The sequence below is a fragment of the Giraffa tippelskirchi genome, chromosome 4, assembly GCF_054371585.1.
Source record: "Giraffa tippelskirchi isolate mGirTip1 chromosome 4, T2T-mGirTip1v1.2.pri, whole genome shotgun sequence".
NCBI lineage: Eukaryota > Metazoa > Chordata > Mammalia > Artiodactyla > Giraffidae > Giraffa > Giraffa tippelskirchi.
Genome location: NC_137278.1, coordinates 181,716,222 through 181,731,591, shown reverse-complemented (window position 1 = coordinate 181,731,591; position 15,370 = coordinate 181,716,222). Strand labels below are relative to the sequence as shown.

Below are 15,370 nucleotides of genomic sequence, written 5' to 3'. Positions count from 1 at the left end.
TGTATGTGTGTGTTTTGGTGGTGGTAGTGTATGTGTGTGGGGGTGGGGTGGGGAGACTGGACCAAATATTGGTTATTAATACAGCACAGTTACTACTTCAGAGATACACTGCTTAAAATTAATATGTCTCTCTGTATGTAAACAATAAGGCACGAAATAGGCTATCATTTCTATACTAAGTTTTGACACTGTCACAATAAAGATATATCTATATATGTGTGTATATATATATATATCTTTTCTCAGTGATGAATATTGTAAACTCCATTATTTCGCAAAAAGGAAAACAACTATTTTACTGACCTAGAAACATCTAATCCATGGGAACTGGAGGGTGGCTGTCACCACACAATTTCTGTACTCAGTTCTCTTTACTTTTTAATCATTTCATATTTTAATGCCACCAATCTAACATGAGAACTTAAATGATTGACTCTTTAGTTACAAAACTCTTCTTTACAAAAATAAATATTTACAAAGCTTTAAACTGAGTTATGTTTGCCCAGTATCATTGATTTCTAAGATTTGGGGAGGCGAGGCGAGGGAAGAGGAAGAGCTGGTCACAATAATTCTAACACACACAGAAGCCTGAAGATATGATTACATCTTCTCTCTGCTTATGTACAAAGAATCTACAGTATGTGATCCTGACAACACATGTTTCCTATTTTGTTAGTTCAATAAAAGCATACCATGTTAATAGTTTTTAGCTTGTGATTTGGTGATTGTTTCAGCACTGATTGTCAATGACCTATATGTCAGCTGACACAGTTGACACAGTTAAATCAGAAATTAGCATGCAGTCTCCTAAAATGCCAGACACATGGACCTTCTGCACCAGAGAGATATAATGAAACCCACATGATACCCCCATTAAACAATGAAACATATGACATTAACTAAAAACAGGAACACATCAGCAAATGTGCCTGAGGAAGTTTATGGTATTTAACTCCTAAACATTAATTTTATCGTGGAATATGAGGAACTAATTAACTGAGAGTTTCCTTTTTTATTGGAAGCGGAAATACTGTTCGGAAAACTGATGAAGAGTAAATACAGCATATTTTAAGTTTATTAAGCTTGGCTCATCGACTTCCATTTATTTAAGCTAATCTCAGAAGGCAATTAAATATTTCAATCAGTAATTTTATATGGCTATTTTATTTAGCATATTTCTGAAAAATTAATCAATGTGTTAAAATGCAGAATGAATATGTGAATATATTTCTAGTTTCATACAACCAAAACAATGACTAAATACATTTTTAAAAAATCACATGATCTTTTCCAACATGAGCTCTAACAGGTGAGTGGAAAATGATAAAAAGTTTAAAACTTGGTGATTATAATTAAAACAGGGTTAAGATTGTATCCTATGAGATGAATGTTTCTATTAGCACTATAATACTTTTTCTCTAAACAATAATACTTTCCTAGTCGGAGGAAACGTCATTCAGGTGTGGCAGAATGAATCTGATCCTATATAGGTAGAACATGAAATGTCATTAACTGCTGGGTGTGGGTCTATAATATTATTTTGGTGGGGGGAGACAGTTTTTGCTGGTATTATGCTCAGTATTTAGCATTTTTAAATAACCTAATGAGATAGACACAATGGGAGGCACTCTTGCATATATAATCCCATTCAATCTCCATAAAAATTCGGTAAAATTAATCCATTTTGTAGGTCAGGAAATTGAAGCTCAATAACTTGCACAAGGCCAATCAAAGTGGCATGATGAGGCAAATCAATTGCTTATCTGTATAATATTACACATATCCCTATAAGTGCAAGGTAAATTTTGTTACAATATTCTATTCTGTGGTTGTAATGTGATAGGTCAACAACAATAACTATTAAGTTAAAAAGTTATAATGCTTAAAATGAATATATAACAGGCCATAAGTTCCTAAATGTCTTAGATTCAGGTACCATCCATGGCTCAATAATTCTTTCATGGCACCCTTAGGACAAAAGAAATGTCCAACTGCCCCATTTTATTAAGCAACAAGTTCCAAACAACCCATGTCTTTTCTGTAGTGTTTTAGAGATGCCTCTGTATTTTCCTTGAAATTTTAAAACATCCTCTGTGCCCTGTGAATTAGCTACAGCACCCTGGTACTTTAGCACACAGTTTGGGCACTACAGCCCATCTATGGGGAAGATACAATATCTGTAGCTATGTGACACATTCATTTTGACACTTTGGGCCAAAACTATCAAGCCAATCTTTTTACAACTGTTTATTGTCTAATATATACATACACACACACACACACACATACATATATATATATATACATATATATATGTATGTGTGTGTGTGGCTATTCTATTGAATTTTGCCTTCCTGTAGATTTTTTTAAATTTCCACATAAAATATCTTCCTGTCCAAAATTTCTAAAGCATCTATTAGAATTACATGGCTAGAAGTTTTACACCGAAATAGAAAGAAGAGAGGCAGAGGACTAGAGTCATTAGTAAAAAGAGAAGAACTTCTTCCTTTTATTTCTGCCTATCAACTATATGCTCTGAAGGAATAGTGCTTAACCTGAGTGCGAGACGGGGTATGAGGAGGCTGTGTGTTACCAAAAGAGAACTGAAAGTTGGGGTCAGAGCAATTGGTATTGACCAAACTTATGGCCTTCAACCACCTTATCTCAAATGTCTTTCTCAAGTCTAAAGTGTTGAGCTAAAACCAACATACATCTTCAAAATCATTTTAAATTTTCGTAGATTTTTTCCTATGGTGAGCCAGGACAAAAGTCTTCCTGCCAACATAAAACAGTTCTATGGGTATAAAAGGTATGCACATTTTATTTCAAAAATATCTACTGGATACAAGCTTTGCAGTTCACAGGTTCAAGTCTTCGACTGAGAGCTCAGAATTCCACTCAGTCTTTCCAGCAGAGGCAAATGGACTGTGTCCTTGGAGTCTTCAACCATCCAAAGTGTACTCGAACCAATTCATTTGTAGATTATATTTATTTTATAATTCAGAATTGGAACCTTCATTATTTAGTCTTTCAAATTTATTTCCAAGGGCTTTAATGATTGCTTTTTACTTTAAATGAGCTAAATATCCACAAATATAATTTAAAATTGAGATCTTAAATTACACAATATAAAATCTGGGGTATGTTTACATATAACAACTGAATTGACAATTTTCATAGAACTTATTAGCTAAAAATAAAGATCATTTATTTTTCCCTGAATGAAACAGTCTCTGAATTGAGTTGATTGATTAAAGCAGTGTTTTTATACAACTGTTTTCCACTTATTGCAATATTAAAAGTGCTCAACTTAATAATATACCATTATTTTACCTCCTTAGAAGTCTGGAAGTATTTTTACATTTTAAGAAATAAGTAAGAAAAACAATAACTAGATAGAGATACATGGAGAAGTATGGGTTCGTGCCTGATTTTTACTAACAGCAAATGCCAAAACAGAACTAAAATTCTGGTGATATATCAACATTTGCAAACTGATCTACATATTCATAGATAAGAGTAGACTACAACATTCAATAAAACTTCTTTTCTCTCTCCCCACTTTGCTCTGAAGTCTCTGGCTGTGCTATTTATTTGTATATTGTTTAATGATATGCTTTCTAGTAGTTAAGAGAAATCCCAACAATGATATTCTCTAGGTGTCCATTCTGTACCATATTTCTACAATTATATTCATTAAAGGCAAAATACCTTTATTTTCAACGAAAAACTTCTTTTTTTGGAAAATAGGAGATACTAACTCAATGTATGATGGTTAGGTTACCCAACTTGTGCTTTTATTTTTTCCCCATTGATATTATTTTAACTTTCTTGGGTAGTTTCAGAGATTTTAATTTTATTTATCAAGAAACATCAAGTTTAAATAGAAAAATTTATCATCAGTACCTTCTTGAATGGATTGATGAAAAGCATTTGAGTATATTAAAAATAATTTATCTTTCATATTTACTTGGGACTCAAATCAAGATGGATTAGTCAGTGTCACTTTCATTGAAAACTACGTACTATTACTCAAAACAAATGAGAGCCAGAGACGTCACAAATGACAGAAACTTTGAGGGTGGGGATAAAATAGGAAGTCCCACTGAAGAGGGATGATGGAGAGATTTGCTTCTTTCCCTACTCAACTCCTCTCCTGACACATGATTATAGAGGAAATAGCCTGGACTATTTATTGCTTCCACCTAGCTCCTCAACCCAAACTGACTCAGAGCATGAGAGTATCAATTAGGGTGGCACTTTATTTTGCTACTGGCTTCATCTTAGATTCAGAGTTTAGCATGACTGTAGTTTCAAGCTTGCCAGCAGCTATAGAGATTTTATCCTATTTTATTTCCAAACATATTAAAGATGTGGTATCATTTATAACTCAAAACACTGAAGGTATGAATATCAAATGGTTGACATACTAACGACTTTAGGAGATGTATTTCCCACGCCACATTACATGAACACTGAACAAGTTTACTATGCCAACTCATCAAATGGGAGTGAGGGAGAGGTGTTCTTGACCTTTTCCAGTTCCATAGTTATACTACTGTTCACACTCAATGCGGTTTTCTCTTCAGCACAGTATCTGAAAATGGGACTTATTTTTACAGTTGCTTAAACATTTCTTTTTGGAAAACAGAACTGGTCTATATGTATGTACTGCAGGTGCAATCTGAGGCAATCTGATTTTTAAAAGTGTCTTTTCTTTCGCTTTAGTAACCAAAGCTACAAAAAAAGACATTGGCAACATGCATTTAATATGAATAGTAATTCCTTAGGTATGTGGAAACAAAATATATTTTATAATTAAAAACTCAGAAATTAATGTAGTGATAGAATTTAAAATTTTCTTCTTAAAATTTGTTTTTAGAATTTAAATATTTAGAATATAAATGTAGTCCTTAATTATAAAAAGAAGTTGGTATTTCTGGATGAATCAGTCTACAAAGACAATTATGTGACAAACATATTAAATGAATAAATTAAAGACCCAGAGTGATAACACCATCTTAAAACACAGGAAACCAAAGAGAAATATATGCAAAAGTCATGTTAAAAACTGTAAAGAGCAAAGTGCCTACAAGTCTGAATTTTGACACTCCTCAGTTCAGTTCATTTTTACCTTGACTCCATAGTTGCATCTACTCATATTTATGGCTGTGTATATTTAAAAAATTACATCCCATTTCTTCAATATTATATAAAGAAAGGTGTAAAAACTAGAAATAAATGTTAAATATGAAATTTCAAGACATCATTTAGCAGGAAGTATATTTGATTTCTGGTAATATTCAACAGAATTTCTCAAACACAGTAAGTGTTGAAGCATAGCAGGATGTTAATGGGACAATTTCTTAACATATAAATGAAACAAAATCTACTGGAACTTACAAAATATTCTACATAAATATCTAAAGTGATAATATTTTGCTAATTGTTTTCAACGGTATTCTACTTTGATCCATGAAAATACTTCAATATACTTGCTTTCTCTGTATTTTTTGAGCATGATAATGATGTTCTGGAAGATACTTACCTTAGCAGCCTAGTCCCTCTTTGGAATTTGTTACTATTTTTATTTAAAAGATTATAGTTTGCATTTTGAGTATTTGAATTTTAGAAAATAAAGTATTAGATTGTTTCCAAAACTAACAGTGTAGAATTTTTATTTTGGTAAAAAAAAAAAAGGTCATAAAATCACAGGCAACTAAAGTTAATAAGTAATATAAACAGTCATCTCAATATAGTCTATAGTGTAAAAATGCCTTTTTTTTGTTTGTAATGAATGCTCATTAATTCATTCAACAAATAGTTGAATACTGTACTAAAACTTTAGATATAACAATAAATGAAACAGAAGGAGCACTGGCCCTCAGTTTACAATTGAAGTGGAAGAAAATATACAGGACCCAAAAGAACCTGGAGAAAGGGATCTAACTAGCTCAGGCAGCCTTCCCTGGTCTGAGTTGGAAGAGGTTCACGACACCAAGGAGGGTGAACATAGACAATTCAAGTACAAGTTAAGAAAGAGTGTGGTTTGCTCTAAGAGCTAAAAGAATACCAGTGAGAAACTAGGCTGTAAATATAGTGAGGAGACAGATGATGGAAGGCCAGCTAATTTACATTAGGAAACTTGGGTTTATCTTAAAGCACAATGGAAACCTATTAAAATGCATATTCCTATCTTCTCTTTGGGACCCCATGGACTGTAGCCTGCCAGGCTCCTCTGCCCATGGAATTTTCCAGTCAAGAATACTGGAGAGGGTTGCCATTCCCTTCTACAGGGATCTTCCAGACCCAGGGATTATATCCAGGTCTTCCACACTGCAGGCGGATTCTTTACCACCTGAGCCACCAGGGAAGCCAGGGATATTCCTATTTTACCTACGTGAAAATAAATTGAATCTGAAAATCACACTCATATTTTAGGAATACACTGGAAATTAAAGTAACGAAACTAAATTATAAGAAGCAAATATTGGCTTCAGAAACACAGAAATATTCTAGGCATTTAAATATCAACATAAATCCTTTTCTACATTTTCCGTGTATTTCCCCTTTAAAATAAAAATGTTATACGGGTGATCTCATTTCTTGGTGTGGCAGCAATATTAAATTGCCTAAAGCCATGCCCTCCACCCACTCCCAAATGAAAAATCAACAGTACTTACTACATCCAGCCTTATAGCTGAAGCCTGGAGGAAGGAGGAATCCTTGCTGGGCAGCTGCAGCCAGGGTCCGTTGATCAGGAGGGAATACGGGAATCATTAATGGCGGCAGTTGACCTTGAACCTGCTGAACGTATTAGAGCGAATCAAAGAGAAGAAGTCTTGATATTCCATGCTTCCCAACCCTCCTTATTTTATAATAAAAGAAAAAAGTATTCAATACAATATACTGGCATACAAGTTTGCTAGAATACTGGACGTGAGACTGCCTTGGGACTGCTTTAGACAGCAGATTCAGAATACTGAATACTATAACTGGAAGGTGATATTAAGTTCACTTTCTAACCTGATGAATAATTTCCCTACATGATATCCTTGACAGTGGTGAAGTATCTATTGATGCTTCACACTACAAGTCTTTTCCTATTGCACTAATATAATGATTTTAAAAGTACCAGTTAGGTTGAACTAAAATCTCCTTTTATAAATCCCATCTGTTGGGACTAATTCTACCTTCTAAAACAAAATTAACTAAACTGTACCATTTTATAAGTTCTTCACTACTTGAAGATAATTCTCATGTTCATGCACAATACTGAGTTTTTAAATTTTTGAATAAAAGATCTGGAAGAAAGCCTAGAGAGTAATTAAGACTTTCTCTATTCTTTACAGAAGAGGTGTGTCTGTTTGTGTGTGCATGTATGCACACACGTACGCTCCATTGTGTCTGACTCTTTGCAAACCCATGGATTATAGTCCACCAGGTTCTTCTATACACAGAATACTGGAATGGGTTGCCATTCCCTTCTCCAGGGGATCTTTCTGACCCAGGGATCCAATTTGCATCTCTTGCGCCTTTACCATTGGCAGGAGGATTCTTTGCCACTGTGCCTCTTGGGAAGACTCTAACAGAAGAGGCAACTGGGGCCAAAAGAGAACTGATGTACCCGTGGCCACGGAATTGGGAAAGGGCAGTCAAAACTATGTATATGATCAGGTTCCTTGGATCCTTCTCTGTGCTAGATTTTCTTTGTCATCTATCTTCTTTCAGGCAACTGAACCATTCCTCAAACCATATGGCTTCCCTGGTGGCTCAGCTGGTAAAGAATCCACCTGCAATGCAGGAGACCCTGGTTCGATTTCTGGGTCAGGAAGATCTGCTGGAGATGGGATAGGCTACCCATTCCAATATTCGTGGGCTTCCCTGGTGGCTCAGCTGGTAAAGAATCCACCTGTAATGTGGGGAGACCAGGGTTTGATTCCTAGATTGGGAAGATACTGGCCTGGAGTCAGGCTCAGTAAAGGACAGAAATGATATGGATCTAACAGAAGCAGAAGTTATTAAGAAGAGGTGGCAAGAATACACAGAGAACTGTACAAAAAAGATCTTCACGACCCAGATAATCATGACGATGTGACCACTCACCTAGAGCCAGACATCCTGGAATGTGACATCAAGCGGGCCTTAGGAAGCATCACTACAAACAAAGCTAGTGGAGGTGATGCAATTGCAGATGAGCTATTTCAAATCCTAAAAGATGATGCTGTGAAAGTGCTGGACTCAATATGTCAGCAAATTTGGAAAACTCAGCAGTGGCCACAGGACTGGAAAAGGTCAGTTTTCATTCCAATCCCTAAGAAAGGCAATGCCAAGAATGCTCAAACTACCGCACAATTGCACTCATCTCACATGCTAGGAAAGTAATGCTCAAAATTCTCCAAGCCAGGCTTCAGCAATATGTGAACCATGAACTTCCAGATGTTCAAGCTGGTTTTAGAAAAGGCCGAGGAATCAGAGATCAAATTGCCAACATCTGCTGGATCATCGAAAAAGCAAGAGGGTTCCAGAAAAACATCTATTTCTTCCTTATTGAGTATGCCAAAGTCTTTGACTGTGTGGATCACAATAATCTGTGGAAAACTCTGTAAGAGATGGGAATACTAGACCACCTAACCTCCCTCTCGAGAAATCTGTATGCAGGTCAGGAAGCAACAGTTAGAACTGGACATGGAACAACAGACTGGTTCCAAATAGGAAAAGGAGTACATCAAGGCTGTATATCGTCACCATGCTTATTTAACTTATATGCAGAGTACATCATGAGAAATGCTACATAATGAAGCACAAGCTGGATGAAGCACAAGCTGGAATCAAGGTTGCCGGAAGAAATATCAGTAACCTCAGATATGCAGATGACACCACCCTTATGGCAAAAAGTGAAGAAGAACTAAAGAGCTTTTTGATGAAAGTGAAAGAGGAGAGTCAAACAGTTGGCTCAAAGCTCAACATTCAGAAAACTAAGATCATGGCATCCGGTCCCATCACTTCATGGCAAATAGATGGCGAAACAGTGGAAACAGTGGCAGACTTTATTTTCTTGGACTCCAAAATCACTGCAGATGGTGACTGCAGCCATGAAATTAAAGACACTTAGTCTTTGGAAGAAAAGTTATGACCAACCTAGACAGCATCTTAAAAAGCAGAGACATTATTTTGCCAACAAAGGTCCATCTAGTCAAGGCTATGGTTTTTCCAGTAGTCATGTATGGATGTGAGAGTTGGACTATAAAGACAGCTGAGCACTGAAGAATTGATGCTTTTGAACTGTGGTGTTGAATAAGACTCTTGAGAGTCCCTTGGACTACAAGGAGATCCAACCAGTCCATCCTAAAGGAATATAGTCCGAATGTTCTTTCGAAGGACTGATGTTGAAGCTGAAACTCCTAATACTTTGGCCACCTGATGCTAAGAACTGACTCACTGGAAAAGACCCTGATGCTGGGAAAGATTGAGGGCAGGAGGAGAAGGGGATGACAGAGGATGAGATGGATTGATGGCATCACCAACTTAATGGACACAAGTTTGAATAAACTCTGGGAGTTGGTGATGGACAGGGGGCCTGGTGTGCTGCAGTTCATGGGGTCACAAAGAGTTGGACACAATTGAGTGACTTTCACTTTCACTTTCAAATCATATGGCCTCTGTTTTGGTTGCCATCTTTAGAACACACTTTAATTTTCGTGTGTCACTCTCAGAAAGTGGGATTCATATAACTGAATAATCTAATACAATGGAATCACTATTTTCTTTGAATTGAACAATAATTTCTAGAAATACAAACTAATGCAGTAATTTCTGCAGTTATGTCACATTATTACTAAATGCATAGGTTGTCATTTACTGAAATATCTATGATAGTTTTCCAGATATTTCAACAAGATTTCTCTGGTGGACATGGTTATTGGTTAGTGTTTGTCAGTGAACACATGAATGAGAATTTATAATCATGTTAAAAATCACACATTTGACATTTTGTTCTCCTTTACTATTTCTTCCTCACATTAATTCAGTATTTGTAAAATAACTGTTTCATGAATACATACTATGTATAAGAAAATGAGCTAGGTAGTACAGACACTGTACTGGACAAGACAACCAAGATCCTATGCCCATGGAGCTTATGTTACAGTGCGGATAACAGTTAAATGTAAAACAAGCACATACACAAAACAAAATAAAAACACAAAACAAATTCATTCAGTTGCTAACCTTAATAGCAACTCTGAAATATCTCCCAGACTTGATTTCCCTTTCTCTCACTGACATTCTTAGGACACATAATTCTTATTCTCATTTCTCATTTCAAAAGTCTACCCTCAGTTTCTCCTTCATTTCATCTTTCATAGTAAACCTCTGAGATATTTCTGAGATTTTGGTTGGTGAGTGGGTGTAGTCGGCGGGGAGTGGAGAATTTGAGAGAGAGAGGGAGGTAGAGAGAGAGAGAGAAGGCATAGTGAGGATGGGGGTTGCGGAGAGAGAGAGAAAGAGCCAGCCAGCCAGCCAGCCAGCCAGGCAGAAAGAGAAAGGAGCACTAAAGAATGAGAGATAACCACACTGTTCTCCATAGTGGCTGTACTAGTTTGCATTCCTTAAAAAACTGGGAATAGAACTGCCATATGACCCAGCAATCCCACTGCTGGGCATACACACCAAGGAAACCAGAATTGAAAGAGACGCGTGTACCCCAGTGTTCATTGCAGCACTGTTTACAATAGTCAGGACATGGAAGCAACCTAGATGTCCATCAGCAGACGAATGGATAAGAAAGCTGTGGTACATATACACAATGGAATATTACTCAGCCATTAAAAAAATACATTTGAATCGGTTCTATTGAGATGGATGAAACTGGAGCCCATTATACAGAGTGAAGTAAGCCAGAAAGAAAAACACCAATACAGTATACTAATGCATATATATGGAATTTGAAAGATGGTAACGATAACCCTATATGCGAGACAGAATAAGAGACACAGATGCATAGAACAGTCTTATGGACTCTGAGGGAGAAGGTGAGGGTGGGACGTTCTGAGAGAATAGCATTGAAACATGTATATTGTCATATGTGAAACAGAACACCATTCCATGTTCGATGCATGAGACAAATGCTCAGGGCTGGGGCAATGGGATGACCCAGAGGGATGGGATGGGGAGGGAGGTGGGAGGGGGGTCCAGGAAGGGGAACACATGTAAACCCATGGCTGATTCATGTCAATGTATGGCAAAAACTACTACAATATTGTAAAGTAATTAGCCCCCAACTAAAATAAATAAATTTATTTAAAAAAAAATAAAAAGAATGAGAGATCAGTTTTCAGAAATGACTCCAAACTGGAAAGCATTTCTTTTAGCAAAAAGGATTTTAAAACCTGTCACTGCCACCAGAGTGAAATAAAGTGAACAACACAACCAGAAAACAAAATGACAATGTTTTAAGGTTAGAGCTGAAGGTTGTAGATGTTATACCACTGCAGCCAAAAATGTTTTGAACACACTGGGGGAAAGATAAACCTTATTAAGAAACCATTGGAAAACAACTGATTAAAATTTCAAACATTAGAGACTGCATGCTGAGCAGGTACGTAGGAAAAAGTGGCCTGAAACAATGGGAGACATTTGAAGAAAAAACAGCATGGGGGCTGGCTCTGTGTAAGAAGAGGACACAGACCAGAATAACAAGCAAACAAAGAAACAAACAACAAACCAGCCATACTGGTTAAGGGTTATCACCAGCTACTATGTATCCTTCATATTTTCTTGTTTGAAAATAAGTTATTTTGTTTTATACAGTACATTGCCTTTCTGAGACATCATTGGTTAAATGATGTATAAGATGGTTATAAATTTAATAAGAGTACTTTAGAGATAAGAAGAAAGGAACTTCAAATGGAATATATACAAGGGTTAGAAGAGGCATCCAAACCTCAGAGACCTTAAAATTTGGGGAAGAATAACTTGTACAGTTGCAGAAACAATAGGTTTTTGTTTTATTGAAGTAGCTCTTAAACTTGAATGTGCATTTTAGAATCACCTGGTAAGCTCTGAAAAACTCTCAGTGCCCAGACTGTTTCCGGACCAATTAAATCTGAATCAACAGGAGTGAGACCCAGCCATCAGCCTTATTTAATGTCCCCCAGATGATTCCAATGTGCATCCAGGTTTGAGAAGTACTGTCTTAAGGAATGCTGAAGTCACTGTCAACAGATTTTTTTTTTTTGTCTTCTTGGTTTGCCTTGACGGTAAAGAATCTGCCTGCTCTGCAGGAGACCCAGGTTCAATCCCTGAGTCGGGAAGATCCCCAGCAGAAGGGGATGGCTACTCACTCCAGCATTCTTGCCTGGAGAATTTCATGGACAGAGGAGCCTGGCAGGCTACAGTCCATGGGGTCGCAAAGAGTTGGACCCAACTGAGTGACTAAACTTTCACTTTTATAGCCAACTACTTCAACTTCAGGAATATAAGTATTTGAAAGGGAGACTCCACTTCTTACAGGTCTGGTGCTGAGAGGATATTAAACTATATTCCTCATAGAAATCTTTCTAAACGAGACTTGTATCTGTATTTCACATGCTCCTCTTGTGAAAAGCTTTGGATGGCTTGCTTTCACTAAAAGAATAATGACCAACTTCTTCTATATATTATTCAAGTGTATTCACAGTTTGTTCCTAGTCCATCTTTTCAGCCATTTTTCTGCCCTCCTTCAGATATCCTATACTCTTGCCTCAATGGATCATGAAGACTTCCTTGCGTACATGGTGCTTTTGCACGCTTGAAGAGACTCAAAAGTATTTTTCTCCTCTGTTTTTAGTAATTTTTGTTTTCCTTTTCTTCTTGGCAAAAAATTCGACTTATTTTTCAAAGGCTTTTGAGACCCACATAACACCTTTGCCTGTGAAGCATTTCTTTCTTATGATGCCAGTTTTCAGGCAGAAACAATTGTTACTTCTTTAACCTCACAAATACTTACAATACTTACAATAAATAATACAATACCTAATGTATTGAATAATAGTTAATTGTATAACTTGAGTCTCCCTTAAGACCTACAAGCTTATTTAGGAAAGAGGTTGTAACTTATTTATAATTGTAACCTTAGGGTTTAGTTCAGTTTAGTTCAGTTCAGTTGCTCAGTTGTGTCTGACTCTTTGAGACCCCATGAACCGCAGCACGCCAGACCTCCCTTTCCATCACAAACTCCGGGAATTTACCCAAACTCATGCCCATCGAGTCGGTGATGCCATCCAGCCATCTTATCCTCTGTCATCCCCTTTTCCTCCTGCCCCCAATCCTTCCCAGCATCAGGGTCTTTTCCAATGAGTCAACTCTTCGCATGAGGTGGCCAAAGTATTGGAGTTTCAGCTTCAACATCAGTCCTTCCAATGAACACCCAGGACTGATCTGCTTTAGGATGGACTGGTTGGATCTCCTTGCTGTCCAAGGGACTCTTAAGAGTCTTCTCCAACACCACAGTTCAAAAGCATCAATTCTTCGGTACTCAGCTTTCTTCCCAGTCCAACTCTCACATCCAAACTTGACTACTGGAAAAAACATAGCCTTGACTATACAGACCTTTGTTGGCAAAGTAATGTGTCTGATGTTCAATATGCTATCTAGGTTGGTCATAACTTTCCTTCCAAGGAATAAGTGTCTTTTAATTTCATGGTTGCAATCACCATCTGCAGTGATTTTGGAGCCCACAAAAATCAAGTCTGACACTGTTTCCACTGTTTTCCCATCTATTTCCCAAGAAGTGATGGGACCAGATGCCATGATCTTAGTTTAAGGACACATCTTAATTATTATATGAATCAATAATTCATAAATAAAGAAGAAGAATATATTATATAATCCTATCTATGTCATTTCTTCTTCGTGCACCAACTCCAAATGTCCACAAAAGGCCTGTGGACTACAAATTTCTCTAACAACCAGAAAGGAATTCAGTTTCACCAGAGAAAAATGGCAGCATGAAATACCAGCTGCTTTGTGTTCCTGTTCTTAAGATATAGATAAAACGTCACATACACTAAGATAAACCTATGATTCTTGGGAATATGCATGCATGAAGAAATAGCACAGTAATACAGAAATACAGGAAATATATTACATCTGTAATGAAAAGATACACTTGCCTACCTATGTTCTGATAACATGTTTTAATTATTACAGCTTTTTTATTAGTATTCTATCATTATCATTTTCTTTCTCAAATATTTCCTGGTTTTATTTACTTTTATTTTTCCACATTAAGCTTAGGATATGGAATTTCTTGTTGAATTCATTAACCTAATTGGTTGATGACAGGTTATATCTTTCAATTTATTAGAATCTTCTTCAAATACTTATTGCATTTTCCTTGGTAATTTTATTTCTAAGGTTTTTAAAAATATTTATATTGCTATTGTAAAGTTAATTTTTTTTGTTATACTGTTTAGTTGGTTACCGCATGTACATAAATCTCTCTACTTGTATGTGTGACAGTTTTTATCCAGTGAATTCATTTATACTCAAATAATTTAAAATAATCTTTCAGGTAAAAATTTTTGTATTTTAAAGAATAAATTACAATAAATTTGGGGGCTTTTAAAATCTGTTATTTTACTATAATTTTTAAAAATATTTTGCTTTAGTATTATAATTTTTTTTAGTGCCAGAATTTTCGAAGATCCACATATATAAAATAATAATACTTTCAAGACTGAGAAAGATCTTCAAAATTTTCTGGCATAATACAGTCATTCTGCTGATAAAGAAATGAGACTTAGTTTGGCCAAATAAATTGTTCAAGATCCCAAAGTTAACACTGAAACTATATCTCCTAATAATCTAGTACACTTTTCCAACACTTGGGAAGAATTGGGGGTGGGGAAGAGGAGGAACTATAAGGGAAAGAAAAAATTAAAATAAAAAAATTAATGTAATTTCATAGACTCAATGATGTGTTTATTTTAGAATATTATAGGACAGATTACAGAGCACTGTACTAAACTTCAGAATAAAGTAAACAGTAAAACATATACAATCCAAGATCTGTGGTTAATTCATCTATGCAACTAAAACCACATTTCAAATAGAGTTGTTTCTCATTATTTGCAGATTCTGTATTTGCCAATTTGCCTACACACTAAAATTTACTTGTACCCTCCCCAAATTTACTTCTACTAGTGCTTTTGTGAACACTTACAAACATGTGCAAGGTGGCAAGAACTTTTGATGATTTTGCTGTTTAAAATGCACATAGAAACAATAATACATATTAATAAGTTGTTTTAAACAGAAACACACATAAAACAAGTACATGTATTGATCAGTTAATGAAAATAGTGCAACCAAAGGCTCCCAGGAGCCT

The 15,370-nt window shown here is 36.0% G+C and overlaps 1 protein-coding gene across 50 annotated transcripts in view; it reads right to left on the bottom strand.

Moving 5' to 3' along the window:
- Nucleotides 1–15,370, bottom strand: part of SOX5 (SRY-box transcription factor 5) — a 1,114,103-nt gene that overhangs the window by 137,095 nt on the left and 961,638 nt on the right. For 30 of the 50 annotated variants that reach the window (XM_081482956.1, XM_081482931.1, XM_081482958.1 and 27 more), the window contains one exon: nucleotides 6,684–6,804. In XM_081482956.1, the coding sequence (XP_081339082.1) occupies nucleotides 6,684–6,804 (121 nt within the window). Of the gene's footprint in view, nucleotides 1–6,683; nucleotides 6,808–15,370 lie in introns of all 50 variants that reach the window. The other 20 variants (XM_081482943.1, XM_081482923.1, XM_081482968.1 and 17 more) reach the window with 2 other exon arrangements.